The sequence below is a fragment of the Triturus cristatus genome, chromosome 12 (assembly GCF_964204655.1).
Source record: "Triturus cristatus chromosome 12, aTriCri1.1, whole genome shotgun sequence".
Classification (NCBI taxonomy): domain Eukaryota; kingdom Metazoa; phylum Chordata; class Amphibia; order Caudata; family Salamandridae; genus Triturus; species Triturus cristatus.
The window spans coordinates 341,434,768-341,458,087 of NC_140595.1; the positions used below are offsets into that span (position 1 = coordinate 341,434,768).

A 23,320-nucleotide genomic window follows, 5' to 3' on the forward strand; every position below is an offset into this window, starting at 1 on the left:
TGTCATTGGCATTTGCTCCAAATGTACACATTAAATGTTACACAGTTGTCTAGGTCTTGTACTCTTCTGTGCAAGATTTCAAGAATACGAATACAATGTTTTAAAAACAATATCGATTTTCTAGGTGAATGTATATGCTGTTTAATGGATTGAGGGCCTTGGCCGTCACTGTGAACGTGAATAGCTGAGAACATTTTCCAAAAAGTGTTGCTTAAAGTGGTAGACGTCAGCTTTCCAAAGGTGTAAAATGTGAACGGGAAACGCCAGCTCAGGACAAGCGGAGATACCTTCAGGTTCAAGTGACCAAGCCCGCCTTTGTCTTATAAAGATTAAAGTGTCGGTCAATTCAAGCGGAAGCAACCAATACATTGGAATACAGAAGAGGTATGACAAGGGAGGTGCGGCCCACTGAAGGAGTGAAAGGAAACACACATGTCCATCCCTGATTTATAATAGATCATTTGCTAATAAGCATCACATCTGGATTTCTCATAAAGTGCTGAACGGCTCTCAGGAACCTATGAACTACGAGTGAAACTGCTGCGAGAAAGCACATCGCAGCAGTCAATTTTCAGCCGTCCATGCTTCGGAAGCCTGCAGAGCGTTCTGAAGGTCACAGAATATAGCCTGCTCAAAGGATGAATGGGCATTGTCAATCATTGTTTCTTTAAAGAATGTCATCTCTGTGTACTGTTCATATATTCCAACTAATGCAGGGGGTTTAATGCTCATTCGTTTCCCGATTCATGCAATGCTTAGTCACTGCACGCTGATGTTTTATTCACCATTGTAGTCATTGTTCAAAAAGTTAATGATCAGCTGCGAGTTTGCTGCCCTTACCGAAAGCAACTTTTATATGCCACTGAATCTAATGGCTTCAATCCAGAAAACAAGGGCAACCCAACTCGCATGGAACCGGGGCATACAATATATTACGAAAACAAAGGTTCTTTTGGACGATGTAATAATAAATAATACTTTTGTAGGCACAATGTCAGATTAAAGACTGAAATAGATTGCGGAGAAAGAACCTTAATATAGACTACAATTAAGCAGACCAAATACTGATATGCAACAAAAATAAAGGCTGCTTCGAAAACCATGCGGACTGTGCTCAGTTTCCCAAGTGAAAAAGAACAAATAAACAAAAGTGACACATTTTTACATAAAATGAGGTTTCTTAAAACATAACAATGACCATAGATTATTACACAATACACTTCAAATGTCTCCTTTCAATTAGGTAGGCCATAGAATGGCTCATATTTTTTGACCTTCCCTCACTAGGTACCCGGCTGGGTACTATGTGAGTATACCCTTCCTTACTTATTTGGTGTGCACGTCACCACATCTGACATTTGTTTTCAATTGTTTCATCAGGTGTCCCTGATTTCTATGGTCCTGTTGAGACCCTGTATTGTTTCAAGGGGCCAAAACTTTGTTGACTAAAATTCATATCAAACTATTCTTTGGCCTACCTATTTGAAAGGAGACATTTGAAGTGTATTGTGTAATAACCTATGGTTGTTGTTATGTTTTAAGAAACCTAATTTTATGTTCAAAGCACATCACCCTGGACTCCCCCAGTTTTAAAAACTGTCTGTGTCTGGTTGGTTTTTCCAGGTTGCAGTCTACCCAAGCTCAAAAAGTGCAGCCGTTCACCATTTCAAGAGAGACACATTTGGAAGTAAGCCACACTTCCTGGCCCATATGTAAAAAAAAACACCCAAAAGAATCAGATGTCCTTTCTTTTGCCATTGGAAGAGAATGCTTTAGCCTGCAGGGTAGTAGAAAGACTGTTAAGGTTTTAGGGGAGAGGGTGGGGCCTTATGTTAGGCTGGGACAGATCCACCCCTTTATTTTATCAAAAATACAAATTGATGCCAAACAGTGGGCCTTCTGCCCCCCTGGGGAAAGATCAGTGGTAATTACCCCCATGTGGCCCCTGGGGGCAGAAACAATGTTAACCCATTTGCTTGGGGTGGAGGAATGGCCATACCCATCTGACCAGCCCCCCTCTATATTAAAAAAAAACTGGCATCTGTTAGGTTTGCAGCCCCCCCGTAGGGGCAGACTGGGGGTAATTACCCAAATCGATCCCCTGAGAGGGTAGAAAATTCCCCCCTTTAGTTGGGATGGGGGCATAACCATGCCCATGGTGGTCAGCCACCACCCCTAGATTAGGGAAAAACACGTTCCCTGAAGTCTAGTGGGCTTTCTGCCCCCTCCGGGGTAATGACCTCAATCTCCCCTCAGGGAGCAGAAAGATTGTTGCCCCATTTACTTGGGGTGGGGGCATTGCCATGCTATGCTAGGCAGCCACCACCCCTATATTTGAAAAAATAAACCCCTGGCTTCTATTTGCCCCTGGGGAGGGCAGATCAAGGGGTAATTACCCCACTCTGCCCCCAAGGGGGGAAGAAAGACTGTTGTCACATTTAGTTGCCCTGGGAGCATGGTCATGCCTATGGTGGGCAGACCTCACACATATAATTGTTTTTTAATTCCCTGGCATCTACTGTGCTCTCTGCCCTTCCTGGGGGGGGAGATTAGGGGTAATTACCCCATTGCCCACTTAGGGGGCAAAATGGTTGTTTCCCCACTTACTTGGGGTGGGGCCATAGCAAGTGGAGGGAATAGAGGGATCAATTATATGCAGTTTGGCAGGAGGGATCAAAAGTCTATTATATATAAAAAATAATGTTTGAGTTGTGTTTGCTGCTCTAGATGATTTCCTTATCTTGGTCCAAATTTTTTGCCACATTAAAACAGAAAATGATTCCTCTAAATCTGATTTCCAGTCTTTTTCTATTTTAGATTTATCTCGAGTGCTAGAGGTATCTCGTAACTTTTTATAGATTTGAGAAGCGGAGGAAGAAGAAAGTAAATAAGGGAGAGTAAGAGGAGAAGAGTTGATATGAGTGATGGAATCAGAAAGGGCATCATAACTATTTTGTGCAACCGTACACAATAGTCTATATTTGGATTCAAAGGATACTGGTAAAGAAAAGCGGGATTGAAGTATAGAGAAGGAGACACAAGTACCTTCTTGAAAAAGTTGGTGAGTCCAATTAAGACCGAGATCTTTCCAGTCCTTCCAAAAAAGCGTCTTGTTTCTAACTTTAATAAGGGGATTATACCAAATGGGGGATTGTAAGAAACGTGAGCGATCATCTAAACCCTCCAGGAAAAGAGGAGAAAATATTTTCCGAGACTTTTTAAGAATAGGGAGAGAGAATTTCTTGGGAATATGGGACAATTACAGAAATTCTTCAAAAGTGAAAGGGTGAAAGAAGGAGGATTCAACCTCTACCCACAAAGGCTGAGAAGTGATATCAGACACATGTTCAGATAATAAGGAAACAGAATGTTTAAGAAAAAATGAACTATGATAAGAGGCAAAATCCGGAAAATTAACTCCACCCAAATGTTTAGGACATTTAAGTTTAGCAAATGACATCCTAGCTTTCTTATATTGCCATAAGAATTTTGATAATGTAGAGTAAATATTCTTATAACAGGATTTAGGGACATTAATTGGAAGATTAGAGAGATAAAACAAAATTATTGGAACTAACATCATTTTAATAGAGTCTAGTCTACCCCACCAGGATAAAAACAAGGGATGCCAATGAGTTGTAGAGTCATTTAGAGTCGTTTGTAGATTTTTTATATTTAGTGTTACAGTGTCTTTAATAGAGGATTTGAACCATAAACCTAAGTATTTGATCTTAATCGGACTCCAATGAAAAGAAGAAGCCAAAAAATCTGCATGGAAACAAAATTTATTCAGAGGGAGAATTTCACATTTGTCCACATTAAGTTTGTAACCTGATACCGTCGCAAAATCAGAGACTTCTGATAAAAAAGATGGAATAAAGGATTGGGGGTAGAAATGAATAAAAGAATATCGTCTGCATAGGCAGAAAGTTTCAAATGTTTATCCCCATAAGGGAAGCCGGTAATTTCTTTATTCATTCGAATTCTTGTTAAGAAAGGTTCTAATGCCAAAATAAAAAGAAGAGGAGAAAGAGGACATCCTTGTCTGACACCTCTGAAGAGGGGAAACGAAGAAGAAACAAGGCCGTTAGCTAAGATAAAAGATCTAGGAAAGGAATACAATAAAGAAATATAAGAAAGAAATTTCGGGGCAAAACCAAACCAAACAAGAGCTGCGAATATAAATTGCCAATTAACCCTGTCAAATGCTTTTTCGGCATCTAATGCAACAGCAGCTAAAGAATGCTGGTAGGAATGGGACTTACTAAGAACATTGAAAAAGAGGCGGGTATTGTCAGAAAGGTGACGACCCTCAATGAAACCGCATTGTTCTTTACCAATAAATTTAGGTAAAAGAGACGAAGCGCAAGAATTTTTGCAAATATTTTGTAATCCAGGTTGATTAAAGAAATAGGTCTATAATTTTTACATAAAGTATGATCCTTATTATCTTTAGGAAGGAGGCAGATTAAGGCCTCCTGAAAGGAGCCTTCAGATTATTTGGACGATATAAAAAATGAAAATAATTGGTGAAGTTTAGGAACAAGCAGATTGGAAAAGTGTAAATAGAATTCTATCGTGCAGCCATCTGGCCCAGGAGCTTTGCCTTTTTTGAGCACCTGAATGGATTCCAGAATATCTTTAGGGACTATATCCGCTTCTAAGGAGGCAAAATCTGTTTCTGGAAAGGAAGGAGAGGGAATAGAGGATAAATAATGATCAATGTCAGTTAATTGGGGAGGAGATTCCGGAGTATAAAGATTTTGATAAAAGTTAGTGAATTCCATCAGAATATCTTCATCTTTATGAAGTGTGATATTGAATGAGGAGACAATAGACTCGATTTTTGTGCACTCTCTTTTAACTTTAAGATACTTGGCAAGAAGATTGCCTGCCTTATTTTGTGCGCTGTAATACTTCGCACTAGATTTAAGTAAAAAAAATTTGCAGATTCCGTGGAGAGTTTATTAAAAGAGAATTTGGCCTTGAGAAGTTTATCTAAGTCTGATTGAGATTTAGTTAAGTAATAAGAATGTTCCAATTGTTTAATTTGCGTATTAATTGACTGCAAGGAATGAGAGGCAGCATGTTTTTTATGGGAGACAAATGAAATAATGAAATCTCTAGAAGCAGCTTTAAAAGTGTCCCATAACAACTGAGGGGATATCAGAGGAGACTCATTTTCTGTAAAGAATAGGGATGAAAAATCAAGGAAGGATGGGGTAAATTTGGGATCCAATAGGAGAGAATTATTAAACCTCCATCTCCTAGTACCTTTTATGGGGGGGAGCAAATCGAAACACAAAGAAACTGGAGCATGATCAGAGATTAAAATAGAGCCTATTTCAGAGTGGGTAATATGTTGGGTCAAGGCTTTAGAAATAAAAATGTAGTCAATCCGGGACTGGGAAGAGTGAGCAGGTGAGTAATATGTGTATTCCCGAAGTGTAGGATGGCAGAGTCTCCAGGAGTTAACAAGAGACCGTTGAGATATAGTGGAGGTAAATTGAGTGTGCATGAGAGAGGGTGAGAAATGGGAATTGGACCTTCTATCTAAAATAGGATCCATAATCGTGTTACAATCACCCCCTAAAATGAGATAATCATCAGAATGTTGCATCAATGAAGCAAGCATCTGGGGCCAAAATAATTTGTCTTGTATAGTGGGAGCATACAAATTAAAAATAGTTAAAGGGATTTTATCAATCAACAAAGATACAGTAACCCACCTACCATCAGAGTCGTTGTCTTGGTTCATAACTTTGATATTTAACCGCTTATGACAGAGAATAGCAACACCATTACGTTTCCCTGAACCAGGAGACGCAAAAACATGACCTACCCAATTACGGCGTAATTTGGTAACTTCAACCTCTTTTATATGAATTTCTTGTAATAACACAATATCTCCATTTAAGTTTGCTAAATGAGATAAAACATGTTGCCGCTTAATGGGGGAACCCAAACCTTTAACATTCCAAGTAAGTATATTCAACGACATCTAAAAATATAAATTATATCAGAAAAGTTGTGTGAGAGTCAATTATGTACAAGAGTAACAAAAAATAAAACATCATATAATAATTTGGGAGAATGACATTGCAACTAGAGGAGTATTGGTAGAATAAGGCAAAGAAATATGAAATAAGAAAAAGTAATGAAATAGGGAGATTGAAAGTAGAAAGGTATGAAATGGAAAACGTGAGAATTAGAGATAAGCAAGAAGAGAAATACCAGAGGTAGAAAAGAGGCCAGAAAGAGAAGCGAAAAGAATAAATAATAGAAAGTAAAAATATGATAACAAAAAGACATACCACAAGAAAAGATGAAGAACGGGGTTGGTGAAGCCACATAAGGGAGATAAGACACTGAACGGGAGATCTCAGGACGAGACGGTAAGGAAGGGACATCCGCTAGGCAAGCTGAGGAGAACAAGGAACGACGAGGGACCACAAGACCGCTACCTGATGAAGGGAAGAAAAAGGAACATATTAATCCAACCTAATGCTACAGAATACATTAGGAAAGAAATTAAACATCACTAAGGGCGAAGCAAACAGATACTACTGAAATAAATAAGTCTGTCATGATTGAGGCACTTCCATGGACTCTGTTCTGCAGCTGTTCAAAAATTGTTGGAGAAGCGCTGGATCTTCATAGCTGGTTGTTTTATTATCATAAGTCACTTTGAAGAGACAGGGATGGAACAAACCGTAGCGTGCATTTAGGCTGCGTAACACAGGTCTCATCTCCAAGAACTTTTTCCGACGTTCAGCAGTTGTCTTGGCATAATCCTGAGCAAAGAAGAGATTAGAACCATTCCAAGAAATTTTCCCTCGTTGCTTGGCAGCATGAAGGACTCTGAGTAAATCCGTATACTCCAAAAAATACAAAATAACTCCTCTCGGCTTAGTAGATGATGATGAAGAAGAACGGGCTAACTGACCTAAACGATGCGCCCGTTGGATATTCAATGAAGGGGTTTCAGGAAGACCCAGAAAAGTTGGCAAAAAAGACTGAAAAAAGGAAATTGGATTAGAACCTTCAAGTCCTTGCCAGAAGTAGACGTGACACAGAAGGTATTTTGGAGCCTTGTTTAGTGCTTAAACGAGGAGTGAGTGAAGTAGAAGTCTTGGAGCCAACAGAGTCTTTGAGATTATCATAAATGTGATCCTGTAGGACGTCAAAAGGATTGAAGACCTCTAAACTCGCCTCATTGGAGGGAAGAACACCACTACAATTAGTGCGAGGCATGGTGATACGTGACAGTGTGAAGAGAGACTCTTCGTATACAACGAAGAAAAAAGATTGTAATTATAGAGTCACTCAGAGTCCCACAAAAGGAAACAGAGCCAAACTCGGGAAAAAATGAAAAGAAAATTAGAGAACACTAGTCCAGGCAGGTGTCAGCCCACAAATCTAGGAGTGAAGTAAAAGAAATAGTGTTCAACAGCAACAGAGATCACAGTGGAGAAGGCATCAATGCGAACATCACCAGGGACCAAATAACATGAGCACTGCCCAAAAATGAAAGAAGAAGGCTGCAATAATAAAAATAAAAAAACGGGCATTCAACTGCTAACCAACATCGTCTCACAGCCTCAGGCGGGAAGCATAGGAGCGCCGAAAAAACAAAATGGCGGCCGCGACGGTGAGGTAACAAAGAATCATAAAAATATGTTTGCCGGTCTCACCCTATGCGCAAATAATGGTAGCATTCTGACGAGTCCAAGTTCCGACCGCTAAATCATGCGGTTCCGAAGGTTGTGGAGAGGAATTGTTGCCTGCAGAGGTCGCGCTACCTCACGTCCCGACGGAGCTCCCGGGAACAGCGGCCATCTTCCGAGGCTCCGAAGCACCGCCCCCAGGCGGCAGAAAGACTGATTTGCCCTTTTTGGCAAGGAAGCATGTCCCAATGGTAAGGTGGGACATCTGCACTACTTTCTTTTTCCCCAAATGGAAAATCCCTGGTGTCTAGTGGACTATGTACCCCTCGGGGGATTTGGGGCAATCTCCCCAACCAGGGCAAACCTCCTGCAGGGGTGCAGAAATACACTATTGCCCCTTTCAGGGTAGGGTTATGACTCAATGCAAAGGTAGGCAACCCCCATAATTTTGTTTGTTTGGTACTATGTTGAAATCTCTAGTGACTAGTAGACTTTCTGCCCTGCCAGGAGCTAATGCGGTCAAATCCTATGACTGCTGCCATGGGGGTACAAAGCCTGTGTTGCCTTTTTTGGGATGTCGGTATAACCCAGAGCATGGATTGGATGCCCACAAATGTTTTCCCCCACTGTGAAATCCCTGGTCTAGTGGTCTTTCTACCCATTGGATGATAGCAGATTGAAACTAACCCCAGTCTGCCTCCGGGGGGGGGGGCAAGAAACACTGTATTGTTCCATTTGGGTGAGGGGGCACAACCCTATGCCAGGGTGAGCTATCCCAACCCGTTTGTTCCAAGAAATGATTTCCCCGGTGTCCAGTGAACTTTCTACTTCCTGGGAACAGGCTCCACCCAATATGGCTGTCAAGGGGGCATACATACTGAGTTTGGGTTGGGTTGGATTCCTGTACCAGGGTGAACTGGCCACCCCTTTTTTGAAAAAAAAAATAGTTTCCTTGGTATATTGATGCCTTTCTAACCCATGGGGGGATAAATTGGAGACAAACTCCACTATCTGCCTCCCAGGGGGATAGCAAGACGGAATTGCCCCTTTGAAGTTGGGTGCATGGCCCTATGCCTGGGTGGCCCACCTCAACTCTCTTTTTTGTTTTTTAGAAAATACATTTCTTGGGATCTTGTGGGAATTTTTGCTTTCCTCAGGGGGCTTGGTGGGGGGATATATTGGAGCTGGGGGAGCAGCAACTCATTGCCAGGGTGCCACTACTTCCTTCAAAAACGAATCTCCGGTGACCAGTCGGTAGATTCCTGCTTTTGGATTACCCTTCTGTAGTGATCCCTAAGCAAGGATTCACTAGCGAGAGACATCATTAGAAAGGGGAAATTTTTCACCCTTTTCCTACAATACCTCCAGCAATTAAATGGGTGCTTGGGGAGCTGCGATATGCATCTGTAATAGAAGAAAACGTTTTGCAGATGTCCTCCAACTTTTATTAGCTGCTGGTTTTCAACTTTCAGAGTGCACTGAGGCCTGCTGTCCAGACCTCGGTGACAGTTTGCTTTCCTTTTCAAAATGGTATGCTTAATTTCATGACCCCAATCATCATGTGCTGCCTTACTTATAGGTCCCTATTACGTGGTGCCCAAGATATGTAAGGCCGGCTGTCCACACATGAGCTGCAGCACTGGTTGTGCCACTCTGTGTGTGACAACGGGAAAACACGTCTTTCAGCTGCCTTTGCAGACTGAAGAGACTGTGCAAGCATTGCATAAATTACTTTGCCATTGCCATTAATGTCAAAGTGCACAAATCCTGTAACTATATATATAAGTCTTGTCTAAGGCAGGACTCTGAAGCCCTAAGACAAGGAGCTGTATGTTGTTAAAACAGACATATTTCTGATTTGTCGGTACAGCAAAACCTTAAAGTATTGCTGTTTGCTGGGGATAGTTAAGTAGCCTTATGAGATACTTGCAGGACTAATGGTTGGCAATCCAATGTGTGTAACTCTTGACAGGGGCTACCTAACTAGGTCATGTAAGGTATACAATTAAAGAGGACATCAAATGCAACTAAATGGTGTAGTCAATATTTATTTCAAATTTAATTCTGGCCACTTTCGTAAAAGTTGCCATACCTAAACACAGATGGTGAGTGACCTAGCAGAGACACTGGGACTCAGACAGGTTTCTTCCTGCCAAGGGAGACATGTGAACACCTCCCAGGCCAGGAACAAAGGCTGTTGCGACATTGTAGGTGTGACCCCTTCCAAATGATGGGCTACAAAGGGTGCCACCCAAAAATCAAGCATCAAAGTGTAATGCCCCTTTTGAAGGGCTGCTGCACTCCTGTGCAGTATGCCTTTTGTTTCCCCTAAACAAGGAAGAGCCAGGGCCAAGGTAGGGAAAACCAGTTCCAGAGCCTGTTTTCTGTGGGAGTGCTGACCTTGGTAGCCACACCCCCGGGATTGGGCTACCAAGGTCCTTACACTAGAGGAAGACTGCAGCCATGTTGTTTGTAGTGTGCAAGTTGCACCCTGGGATAGCCAGATATCACTCATCACTGGAACTGTATCACCACATAGGAGGGGACTTACTATCCCATTGGCCAATGACAGCGTTGTCCCCTCAGGCACTTTACTGGGATATAATGGTCACCCTTAGCACCCAAGACTTCAGTACTTACTGGATTTGTAACAAGGATTCGAAGAAGACCACTTTGCACTTGTTGGAAGCACACAAAGAGAGGCTGCAATGTCAGAGTGAGTGCACGTGCTGCACTTTGGGCTAGCAAAGTTTGGACCTTGTTCTGAATGCCTGGCTTGGGAAAACATTGATTCCCACTCCGAAGCAGAGATTCCAAGGGTCATTTGGCTGACCCCCCCAGACTGGCACTGGGTATACTAAAGCTGAATGAGCCCAAGTTTCATCTTTGGTAGTCACTGCAGATGCTTTGCTGCTACCAGCCTCGGGCACCCCCAAGGACCATTAGGAAATAGCCAAAAGGTGCACCCGTGTCTGCTGGACCCATGAATGTTGGTTGTGACTGGATACATCACGGAAGGTGGACACCAGCCTCCACCAAAAATGTTCACTGTGACCGCTGTGTTGCAAAAGCGCAAGGTCTGCATCAGCAGCCCATGGAATCTGTACAGAGGATTTCCTGGGACCTCGAGATCCGTGCACGGAGTCGCCCCCACTCACCTGTAACTGAGGACTCGACTGGACTTCACCCTCATGGACCGCACAGCATCATTGAGCATCTTTAATCTTACATCCGTCAGCATCAGGACCAAAACATAGAAGTCAATAGCTGTGTCCTGTGAAGTTTGGAACTCGCTCTAAAAATGTTCTGGTGGCCAGGTAACTGTCCCACGATTTCTTTCTAGCCTATTAGACCTCGTCCCTGTCAGATTTGGTCACCCAAGTTGGGCCGAAACACATACAAACTTTTCAAAATGTCCAAACTTTACGCTTGCAAGTGCTTGTTTGAGGTTGCATTCAAAAGTTATACAATTTCTAAAATCAGTATCTCTGGAACTCTCTGGTAGATTTTAATGATGAAGGTCTCTAAAAATCCATACACATATGTTCTGTTTATATAAATGGTTGTCGTGTTTCTTTCTTGTCTGGTGATTTTCTTATTCTGTTGTTTAATGATGTTAAATGCTTTACACATTGTTCCTTTGCTAAGCCTTGCTGCTCTGTGCCAAAGCTACCAAAGTGCTGAGGTGAAGGTTATGTAAATAACCCTGACTGGTCCCATAAAGGTTTTTACGAGTGTACTCAATGGTAAGGCCCCAGAGAAATATCATACACTATACCTAGATCCTCACACACCCTGAGTATTGATGCAGTGAAAGTAAAATCAGCCAATCAGCTTGTTTTGCTTTCACTTTTTGAAGTACTGAGATCAGCGCCCCATGGGAGCTGTTCATCATTAGTAAAAACAGACTCAGGCTGCTGGGGAAGCTCTTCACCAGCAAACTGTTAGACCTGGCATCTTTTGGGATGTTTCCCCTGTCTTTTTGCTTTCTGGCCTCCTGTTGTTAATGGTAGGTTGGACTTCGTTTTTGCTGGATTAGTGCCTCTGCGCACTTTCACACTGCTGTTCAGTGTTTAAGTGAAAGTGCTCCTACTGTAAACTGTGTTTATGGATTGGTGTTTCCACGTTTGGGTTATTTGATTTACTACTAAGTCCCTAGTATGGTGCACGGTATGTGCCCTGGGTCTGTCAATCAAATGCTGCTATTGGGACTGCAGCACTGATTGTGCCTCCCACATAAGCAGCCTTTCAAAGGGTTCTCTGACCTGCCACGGCAGCGTCTGTGCGCAGTTTTTACTAGCATGTCGACCTTGCAAGTACACCTACATGCCAGGCCCTAACCTTCTCTTTTCTTGCATCTAGGGCACCCTCAGGTAGGTCCGATGTACTGCAATGGGCAGGGTACAGTGTATGTGAATTGTAGAACATGTCCGGGGGTGTGTGACATGTCCTGATAACGAAATACTGCCAAATTTGTTTTTCTCTGTTGAAAGGCTATCTGCACCCATAGGTTAACATGGGAGTTGCTTTGCAATATCTTACAAGTATAACTTTCCATTGAGAGAAGATAGAGAAATGGAGTAAAGGCTCTCTGAACTTAATAACATATCATTTTAGGGGGATGGTGTTTTAATTATGTGTTTCAAAATTCCACATTTAGAAAGCAGCATTTTCTTGTTTGACCATTCTGTGTGCCACTGCTGGTTTGTGTATTGACTTGCTTTTGGAGTGACAGGGTCTGGGGATTTGCATTCACTGAGGTCAGGCACAAGGGGGGTTGAGGTGTATCTTGCTATCCTGAGTGACTCATAGTTGGGCTGAATAGGCCTGATCTGAATTTAGAGTGGTAGGAGGAGTTTTTACTAGCACCTGAATAGGCAGTGTCTCCACCCCCTGTAGTGAAGCTAGGCCAAAGAGGGCGGAACTGTTTTGGACTGGGCTCAGAGACCCTTGCCGCAAAGAGAACAAAGAGAAAATGTGATATAAATATTGGGGCCCTGACCCCAGGAATTTGTAATTCTTTTGGATCAAGGAACCTGCCGAGAAAAAGAGTTGGAGAAGCTGTGAGGAGGAAGTACCACTTTGCTGTGTGCTTTGCTGTGTTGACCTGCAGTGGCTGCTTCTGTCTTGGGCAGGGAAGGACTGGACTGAACCTTCCACAAATTCTTCTTTTGAGTTCCTCCCAGGGCTTGAGGTAGAGCTTGCTCCCTGTTCAAGGAGTTTCAGGACCTGCAAAGACTTCAAGTTCATCTGCTGCCAGCACTGGGAACTGTGTGTTCTGTGCTGTGACAGAAAAAAAAACAACACAACACAGTCAACGACGCTGCTGCCGGATCCGTGTCCTGAAGGCATGGCACAGCTCACCACCGCACTGCACACCGCAACCCTGTTCTCACCACCGCTGCCGCCGGACACCGCCTCCGAGCCGCTACTTGCACAATGACTTGTGGACACCGCACTTGGCAGCACCTCGCTTCACACCACCGCCCTGGTATCCCTGATGACGACGCCTCATGCCAACATAAACGCTGCTGCTTGCACTGTGGTTTGAGGGCACTGCTCGTAAGTTGCATGACGCTCCACCCTGGCCCATACCACAGCCTTGGCCCACCAATGCCAGCACCATTGATTCGGGTTCGTCAGCCGACAACAGTGCTTCAGCAACGATGATGCCACTGCTTGCAACGGGACCTATGAGCACCGCCCTATTTAGCACCGCAGCCTTGGTCTCACTGACGCCGTAAAATGCTGTTACTGAGCCGCTGCCTGCTCTGTGACCTGAGGGCACCGCCCGCCACATCACTGCAATCCACACTGCAGCCCCGATGCCAACTGATGCAGCGCTCCTGACTTCAACCGCACGGAGTTTGATCTGCAACACGTGACTTCAAGGCCCCGATGCCTCCTACACAGACCTCTGGAACCGATGCCTGCTGATGCCAGCTCTTCGGGGCTCATCGCGAGGTCACTGATTCCTTGCACTTGTAAAGGTACTGTTTGCGGGTCTCCCCGACACTGTAGCTGGCCTGCAACACTGCAGTCAGCCAGAACAGTTTGGATTTGTTGTTCCCAACACCGTGATAGTCCTGGATGGAACTTTCAACTTTAAGGAACTGTATTTTTGTAAGTCTACATTTGCTTAGTAATAATTCTAAGAATTGTATGGTAGATTTTCATCGTTTTTGGTCTTGTTTTGCACAATTAAAATATTCAATATTTTTCTAAAACTGGTGTGGTGTCCTTTTGTAGTGTTTTCATCGCATTACTGCTGGTTATGTGCAAATCGTTTACAAGCTGACTACTCGTGCCAAGCTACCAAGGGGGTGAGCAGGAGTTATTTACAAGTATGATAACTTTTCCTGACTAGGAAGAAGGGTCCCCTCTTGGACAACCTGCCAACTAGAGACCCCCATTTCTCACACAGACTGATAAGAAAAAAGGGAATCTGGATTCCCCTGGCACCATTGGGATGTCCTGCCTTAGGCACCTAGATGTGACCCCCATGTCCACAGCACCTGATTGTGACCACTACAGACGTGGAGGTCACATCAAAGTGTCCAACGATTGAAATAAAATTGTCTATTTTAATTTTTAATATGGCAATTCTGTCTCTATTTACTTTAATTTTCAGTTAGGGGTCATTAGGCAAACGTAGAACACATTTTAAATTGCTTTCTTCTTAAAATTGCTGTTTTAACTATATATAGATATACAGATAAGGGAAAAATACAGTCTTTAAGGAACTTTGCAAATTTTGGTTTTGACTGGGACATTAAAATGCTGGCCATGCATTATAAAACTGGCCAGTTGGCAACCCATGTCATTCATCATTGCTGCAGTAAGGTTAGAAACAAAGCTTTTCACCACTAGTAATTCAAGTAACTTCTCACTACATACCCAAAAAAGAGTAAGACAATTGCAATTCACAGAACACACTTCTAAAGTTACTGCAGCCTTGAAGGTTTCAAATAAGTTAAAATATACTCCAGCCTTGCCATGGAGAATGTCAAGCACCGCATTTGACTAACCAATTGTACTACAACACACTCCCAAAGAAAACAGTTGAAAACAGGGAATAAAAATAACACCCCTTATAAACAAATAGCAAGGAAATGAAATTTGGTTGACATTTCAATATTCACTCAATAGTAAATAAAACAAAAAATGATAACAAGGGTGTGTAAGGCATTTATATATTATTAAAAAATATATAGTAATAAATTCAATTAATTTAATATTTATTGCACAGCTAATCTGATGTGTTAATGTGATGTAAAATTACATTTTATTATTTTTAGGTTAATAATTAATATTTAAAATTATTTTACATTAATATTATATATTAAATATTGTTATTCGTTTTCTTTAAAGAATGTTTGACTTTAATAATTTTCTGTATACTTTCCCATAAAGAGATCTCCAACTCACAACTCTTCCACACTTGGGTGACTTCAATAGCAATGAGCTAATCCCACTACAACAACCTAATAGGAAAGTGAAAGCCAAAACCCATAACGCCCTTTGGTTTACGCCCGCCTTAGCTCAACTACATCTCCGATGTAAGCGATTGGGACGCAAGTGGAGAAGAACCTATGACCCAGCAGACCAAAAAGCTTTCAAAGCAAGTAGGAGACAATACCACACTCATATTAAATTATCAAAAAAAGAGTACTACTCCAATAAAATACTCGAGGCCAACCAAGATCAAAAATCCATCTTCTCAATTATAAAGTCCTTCACTGACCCCAAAATATTGAGTAGAGAAATTCCCTGTACTCAGACTTTGTGACCAGATCTCGATCTTCTTCGAGGAAAAAATCCAGAATATTCAAAGTGACTTTGCAACATCCTCTGCACAAAAACTTGACTTGGACCTGGATCCTGACCCTACTAGCATTAGTCCCTCACTTCAAGTTTTTGAATCATTCTCGCTTGAGCAGTCATGTGTAGCAATCGCTGCCTGTAAATCAGGCTCTCCTCTTGATGCCTAACCCCCATGATTCTTCACCACATGATAAACACAGTTAACCTGGTGATCAACCAGATAGTCAATTCCTCGTTACATACAGGCATAGTCCGAGATGAATGAAAACTAGCCATAGTGAAACCATTGAAAAAAGCAAAATATAGACTCATCTAATATCTCCAATCTCCGTACAATATCACTCCTACCGATATTGGGCAAAATCACAGAAAAATTAGTCAGCAGCGAACTGTCGAATTTCCTTGAAACTGCCACCCGCTGCAATCAGGCTTCCATCCCAAGCATTCAACAGAATCTGCGCTTCTGGAAATATCGGACACACTAAAATCTATAGCTGACAAAGGCATGAAGGCAGTCTTCATTTTGCTCAACTTGTCTGCCGCATTTGATACCATCTCACACAGCATTCTTCTTGCTAGGCTAAAATCCAGTGGCATCTCTAACACTGTATTGTCCTTGATTAGGTCCTTTTTAACCAATCGATGAGTGTCTCTTGGAACGTTCCTCTCTGCTGAACATCCCATCACATCATGAGTCCCACAGGGCTCATCTCTCAGCCCGCTGTTATTCAACATATACATTACCCCTCTCATCTCCTTGACATCTTCTTTTGATATTAAAGTAACGTCCTACTCAGCCAACACACAATTGATCCTATCCCTGGTCAAAGACTCCACCAATGCAAAACTCAATTTCAAGCTATGTCTATCTGAAGTCATTCAGTGGTTGAAGGCCACCTACAGACAAAACCGAGATCCAACCTGATGGGAAAGGACAACCCTTCCAGCCAAGTGTTTGGTGGGCGGAAGATGCTACAGCACCGCCTACTACTGTTAAAGTAGCAAAAAACCTGGGAGTATAATTCGATACCTCACTCTCCTTCCGACCACACGCCTTGACAGTGGCAGGGGCCTGCTTCAATCTAATCAAGACACTAAAAAGATTATTCGATTTCATCCCCCTTTCTGCAAGGAAGACAGTTGCGGTGGCGCTGATCCTTTTGCGTCTAGACTACTGTAACAGCTTCTTAGCGGGAGCAAATAAAGAAGCACTAAAGAGACTACAAGCAGCGGCTCACCTAGTCCTGAAATTACCATGTAGGCCCTACACATCTGCAGCACTTAAAACCCTCCATTGGCTTTCACTGCATAAGAGAATCTTATTCAAGATACTCTTAATCACTTTCAGAGCATCCTTAAACTTAGGCCCAACGTAACTCTCAGCTAGATTCTCCCCTTACACCTCGTCCAGGACTCTTAGATACTCATCGGCAAATCTCCTCGAACCCTCGTTTTAGGTATAAAACCAAGGGAGGAAAAACTTTAGCCACATTAGGAACTAAAGCCTGGAATCTCATGCCAACACATCTGAGGTTGTTGAAAACAGAAACACAGTTCAGGAAGGCACTGAAGACTTGGATTTTTGGATCCTCAGACTAATTCTGCCTATCCCTCTGTCAGCGAGTCCCCGAAACAGCTGAAAAAGCCTTCGCTGACGGATCATTTACACCTTCTATGCAGGCTGCTGGCGGTCCCTTTAACGTGGACTGGCTCGACGCAACCACGGAAACGCCTCCGACGACGTCACTGGCTTCGGGCCAATCAGGGAGCAACGACCACCCTAAGATGGAAGTCGGAGCAGACAGCGAAGCGCAAGCCCGAGGAGGAGAGTTTGGAGACGAGGAGAGCGGAACGGAGAAGACGGAGAGCGAGGAGAAGAGAGCAGAACGAGAGTCGGAGGAGCGGAGAGAGCTGCTGAGCCAGGAGGCCAACTTCACCACGTCTCACCCCGCCACGCGCCCGGAGGAGCGTGGCTGGGAAAGGTACGGGGCCGAATCCTGGGCTTCTTAAATACACGGGGAGGGCGATAGGGGAGGGTATTCATTGTGGGGAGGTCACACGGGCTGTGGAGGCTTTTGCTATATCAGGAGAACCCTCACTCACATACCGATTCTGCTCACACGTGTGCTGTTTGGTTGAAGGAACCCCGGTGACTCCTCACTCCCCTTTCCCCCCTCAAATCAAGTTAGGAAAAAGGGTCCCCTAAATATTGGTATTTTTCCCTTCCTTACATGTCCCACGGAGCCTTCCGACCAACACCGACTTCCGAAGACCCCAGAGAGGAGGGAGACTACCCCAAGAGCGAAAAGGAGAAGAACTGCAAAGACTCTGTCCCATCCTCTCTTGAAATAAATCCTTAGTACACCTACGTCGTCTCGTGGTATCCTTGCTATACGAAGCCGTAGCATAGCGCCTAGGCGACAAGTGGTGAGCCAGATAGGAGTGTCGGGTAACCTCCACCCGACACAGGATGGAAACGCTCATTCACCAAATGAGAGAAGGACAGGCTAAAATGGAGTGGGCTATTGAACGGACTTCCACCCAAGCAGAGGCCGACAGGGCTGTCTTCACGTCAGCTATACAAGCCCAAGCTGAGAATTTAGTGAAATTGACCGAAGGACAAAATCTCCTTATGGCCTCTCTAGGGCAGGCTAGAGCCCCCGCCCCTCCAGGAACGGTGGTTCCCCTCCAAAAACTTACCCCTGGTGAAGATCCTTTGGCCTTCTTTCTTAACTTCGAGCGGGCTGCCCGGGCTAGTGCCTGGGCCGGAGAGAGATGGCCCTTTTATCTTGCACCTTTGCTGGTGGGGGAGGCCCAGGCGGCATATCAGACAGTGAACAAGGACGGAACTGCTACCTATGCCCTTGTGAAGCAATACATTCTCGATCGACTAGGAGTGGACGAAGAGGCTCACCGGTTGCGATTTCGACAAGAGCGCGGGGCTCCTGGGGATTTACCCAAGACTCTCTTCTTTAAATTAAAAGAGGCTGCTGATTTGTGGTTAAAACCCCATGAGTCCACTATGGAGGACGTGATGGGAAAAATCTACTTAGAACAATTCCTCGAAGCACTCCCCTATTCTAGCCAACGCTGGTTGAAACAACATGCCTGCTTAAACCTCGAACAGGCCGTGGAAATGGCCACTTCTTATGCCAGAGCCCAAGGACGACCCCCCCCCTAAAGAACCCGAACGTTCAGCAAGGCCTGTTGTCCAGGGAAGAGGCAGGTCCACTAAAATACTTCCTGAGCCGGTACGACCCTGTGGAGCCAGGCCAGATAACCCACCTTTCTCCGGTCCCCAGTGCTATGACTGTGGGGAATGGGGACACATAGCTCGCTATTGCAGGAAGAAGGAAAAGGAGGAGCCCATGGACGTGAGCTACACACCCAATTCCCTTCTCTTCGCACAGGAAACAGGCCCTGTGTTTTATGTGAGTGTTAAAATACAGGGAAAGGGAGTACGGGCATTACTTGACTCAGGCTGCAAACATTCCGTAGCAAGACAAGAACTAGTCCAGCCCTCTTGGGTTCTACCGGGCCGGAGGGTGGGAATCAGGTGTGTGCATGGGGAGGTTAGGGACTACCCTCTAGCCACCATCCAATTACAAACACCAGCAGGGGCCACCATGAATGCGATAGTGGGCGTCCTTCCAGACCTCCCCGAACCTGTTATATTAGGAACCGACAATCCCTGTTTTGCTTCCATGATGCGCGAAGTGCTCAGTACACTCAAACCTTGTCAGGTCTCACTGTTGACCCCAGAGCCGTGGGCAAAAGACACACACTTTCGCACCACCCAATTGAATGACGCCAGTCTAGTCCACGCCTGGAACAAAGCCCGGACCGATCAAAACCAAGGGAATAAGACGTATCCGACTTTCATTGAACGTAACGGTCTCTTATACCGGTTAGCCAAGGAAGACGCTATTCCCCAACTACTGGTTCCCTCCAACTTTAGAGATCAAATCCTTTTTTTTGCACATGCCCATCTTTTGGCGGGGCACGTGGGGGCAGAAAAAACCGGACAAGCCATACTCCAACATTTCTTCTGGCCCGGCGTCTACGCTCAGGTCCAGAAATATTGCCAAGAATGCCATATATGCCAAAGGCGCAATCCATACACTCCTCCTGCGGTCCCTTTACAACCTCTTCCAATCATAGGCAAACCGTTCGACAGGCTAGGAATGGACCTCATCGGACCTTTGCCCAAATCCAGCCGAGGGCATCAATATGCCCTTGTTTTGGTGGATTACGCTACCCGATATCCCGAGGCCTTTCCCCTTAGGGCAGCCACCACTACAGCCATAGCACAACGGCTAGTTGAAGTCTTCTCGAGGATGGGTTTCCCTAGAGAGATAATCACTGATCAGGGTACCCCCTTTGTGTCCAAGCTTATGAAACAAGTATGCCAGCAGCTCAACATCCGACACATACAAACCTCAGTATACCACCCCCAGACAGATGGGTTAGTCGAACGCTACAACGGTAGCCTCAAATTAACCCTAAAGAAACTTCTGTCTGGGGACGAGAGGAATTGGGACCAATTATTGCCGTTAGCCCTTTTTGTGCTACGGAGCCAAACCCAGGCTAGTTTGGGAGTGTCCCCTTTTGAACTCCTCTTTGGAAGGAAACCCAGAACCCTACTCGAGATAACAAAAGAGAGCTGGGAAACAGAAGGGAAACAGGAAGCCGAGGCCCTGCTGGATTACACCCGCCAATTACAGTCCAGGCTACATAAGTTGAGGACCCTAGCCCACGAAAACCTAACCATCGCCCAAAACAAACAACAATCCTTTTATGACAAAGGAAAAAAATGGAGGAACCTAGAGGTGGGTGACTGGGTCTTGGTGTTGTTACCCACCTCTGCGCAAAAGATAAGGAAAGAGTGGCAAGGGCCCTTTCAGGTATTAAAAAAAGTGGGTAGAACCACTTACGTTCTACAGATGTCCCGAAACAAAACCCAGCTATACCACATTAACTTATTAAAAAAATGGCTTGGAAGCCCTCCGGGTTCTTCCCAAACCGTCTCCTTCACCGCCCCCCTCTGTCATACCGTTAAGGAGGTACCTATCAATCCCGAACTATCAACCAGTCAACGGGGTGATATAAACGCTCTTCTACTCCGGTTCGCGGAGGTGTTCTCAGACCAACCAGGACGAACACACCTAGCAGTACATACTATCCCTACCCCAGCAGGTGTCACTGTCAGACAAAAACCCTATCGGATACCTGAGGCCCGACGAGCTGCCTTTCAAACTGAGATACACCAAATGTTACAAACCGGAGTTATCACCCCTTCCCATAGTAACTGGTGTTCTCCGGTGGTCCTGGTGCCAAAACCGGACGGAAGTATCCGGTTCTGTATAGATTTCAGAGCAGTAAATAGGGTATCCAAACAGGACGCCTATCCTCTTCCCCGGGTGGATGAGCTGGTGGAACGCCTTGGTGAGGCCAGGTACATAACAACTATCGACCTCACCAAGGGCTACTGGCAGATCCCACTAGCTCCTGGAGACCAGGAGAAAACCGCCTTCTCGACACCCTCGGGGCATTATCACTTCACGGTCCTCCCGTTTGGGCTGCACGGCGCCCCGGCCACCTTTCAACGGGCCATGGACACCCTTCTACAACCCCACCTTCCTTATGCCTCGGCTTACCTGGATGACATTGTCGTCTTCAGTAAGACTTGGCCCGAGCACCTACAACATCTGACCAGGGTATTAGACAGCATTTGTCAGGCAGGTTTTCATATAAATGCCAAGAAATCCCGGGTGGCCTATAATCAGGTGAAATATTTAGGCTTTTTACTGGGGGATGGGACCCTAAAACCTCAGAATGAAAAACTAGCAGCTATTCAGGCTTTGACCTACCCCAAAACCAAAAGAGACCTTAGGGCATTTTTAGGATTAGTAGGGTATTACCGAAGGTTCATCCCTCAGTTTGCCGATCTAGCTGGACCCCTGACGGATCTCCTCCGCAAAACCCAGACCTCACCCCGCTTACGGGCCCCCACAGACTTAGAAGCTAAGGCCTTTCAGTCTCTCAAGGACGCTCTGACCTCCTCCCCTGTGTTAGTAGCCCCAGACTTTCAGAAGCCCTTTATCTTACAGACGGATGCCTCAGGTGTTGGGATAGGGGCGGTGCTCTCCCAGGAGGAAGCTGAGGGACACGAACGCCCAATACTATACATCAGCAGGAAGCTATTTCCCCGAGAACAGGCGTACTCCACTATCGAAAAAGAGTGTCTAGCAGTCCGTTGGGGAGTGGAGAAGCTACAATACTATTTGGAAGGCAGATCTTTCATCCTCTTTACAGATCATGCCCCTCTCACATGGCTCCAGCGTAACAAAGGCCATAATGAGCGAATCCTCCGCTGGTTCTTGGCCTTACAGCCCTATCGCTTTGAGGTTAAGCATCGAAAGGGGTTGGACCAGGGGAACGCGGACTTTCTCTCCAGATACCCGATTTCCCCCGATCGTGAAAATCCGGGGGAGGGGATGTGTCAGCGAGTCCCCGAAACAGCTGAAAAAGCCTTCGCTGACGGATCATTTACACCTTCTATGCACGCTGCTGGCGGTCCCTTTAACGTGGACTGGCTCGACACAACCACGGAAACGCCTCCGACGACGTCACTGGCTTCGGGCCAATCAGGGAGCAACGACCACCCTAAGACGGAAGTCGGAGCAGACAGCGAAGCGCAAGCCCGAGGAGGAGAGTTTGGAGACGAGGAGAGCGGAACGGAGAAGACGGAGAGCGAGGAGAAGAGAGGAGAACGAGAGTCGGAGGAGCGGAGAGACCTGCTAAACCAGGAGGCCAACTTCACCACGTCTCGCCCCGCCACGTGCCCGGAGGAGCGTGGCTGGGAAAGGTACGGGGCCGGATCCTGGGCTTCTTAAATACACGGGGAGGGCGATAGGGGAGGGTATTCATTGTGGGGAGGTCACACGGGCTGTGGAGGCTTTTGCTATATCAGGAGAACCCTCACTCACATACCGATTCTGCTCACACATGTGCTGTTTGGTTGAAGGAACCCCGGTGACTCCTCACTCCCCTTTCCCCCCTCAAATCAAGTTAGGAAAAAGGGTCCCCTAAATATTGGTATTTTTCCCTTCCTTACATGTCCCACGGAGCCTTCCGACCAACACCGAATTCCGAAGACCCCAGAGAGGAGGGAGACTACCCCAAGAGCAAAAAGGAGAAGAACTGCAAAGGCTCTGTCCCATCCTATCTTGAAATAAATCCTTAGTACACCTACGTCGTCTCGTGGTATCCTTGCTATACGAAGCCGGAGCATAGCGCCTAGGCGACACCCTCATATAGGGCCCCCCCCCTGTTCCACCTTGACTTTCTTCCGCCCAGCGACAGGCTGCTCCTTCCGGAGTGACAATCCGCAATTTATGAATGTATAAATCAAATCAAATTAATCAAATCAAACTCAGTGCCTGAGATTTCCACCAACAGATGAAAAGGTACACGCTTTAACTGTACACTCATAAATTCGGTTAGAGGATGCTCCACTGCCCTACGTTGAAAGGGTGGAGACATCCAAATCTACACCTAGAGGTGAATATTTCCCCTCGAAAAAGGTAAATAATAAGAAGGTGGCAATTTTTTTACCAAGGTTTAAGACTAAATGAATGCACATACAGTTGTATATTTAGCTTTTTTTAATCAGGCCTATCGTCTTTTTTTTGGTGTACATAAATTACTGAAAGTTGACCCAGTTCACAAGGTTCTCAGGTTTTGTCCTATATTTGGAGTACATTTTGGACTTTTTTTTTTAATTCACTGAGAGTTCCAGAAGAACCCTGGTAAAGCTGTTACTGTTG

General features: G+C 44.9%; 1 protein-coding gene across 5 annotated transcripts in view; it reads right to left on the bottom strand.

Moving 5' to 3' along the window:
* LOC146775982 (uncharacterized) overlaps positions 1-23,320 on the bottom strand; it is a 438,400-nt gene that overhangs the window by 393,824 nt on the left and 21,256 nt on the right. For 4 of the 5 annotated variants that reach the window (XR_014972051.1, XR_014972052.1, XM_085637866.1 and 1 more), the window contains exon 3: positions 6,315-6,464. The exons of the other annotated variant lie outside the window; for it this stretch is intronic. Coding sequence is in view for 2 of the 4 variants with exons in the window: in XM_085637866.1 (XP_085493992.1) it covers positions 6,315-6,464 (150 nt within the window). In the remaining 2 variants the exon portion in view is untranslated. The remainder of the gene's footprint in view (positions 1-6,314; positions 6,465-23,320) is intronic. 5 annotated transcript variants of the gene reach the window in all.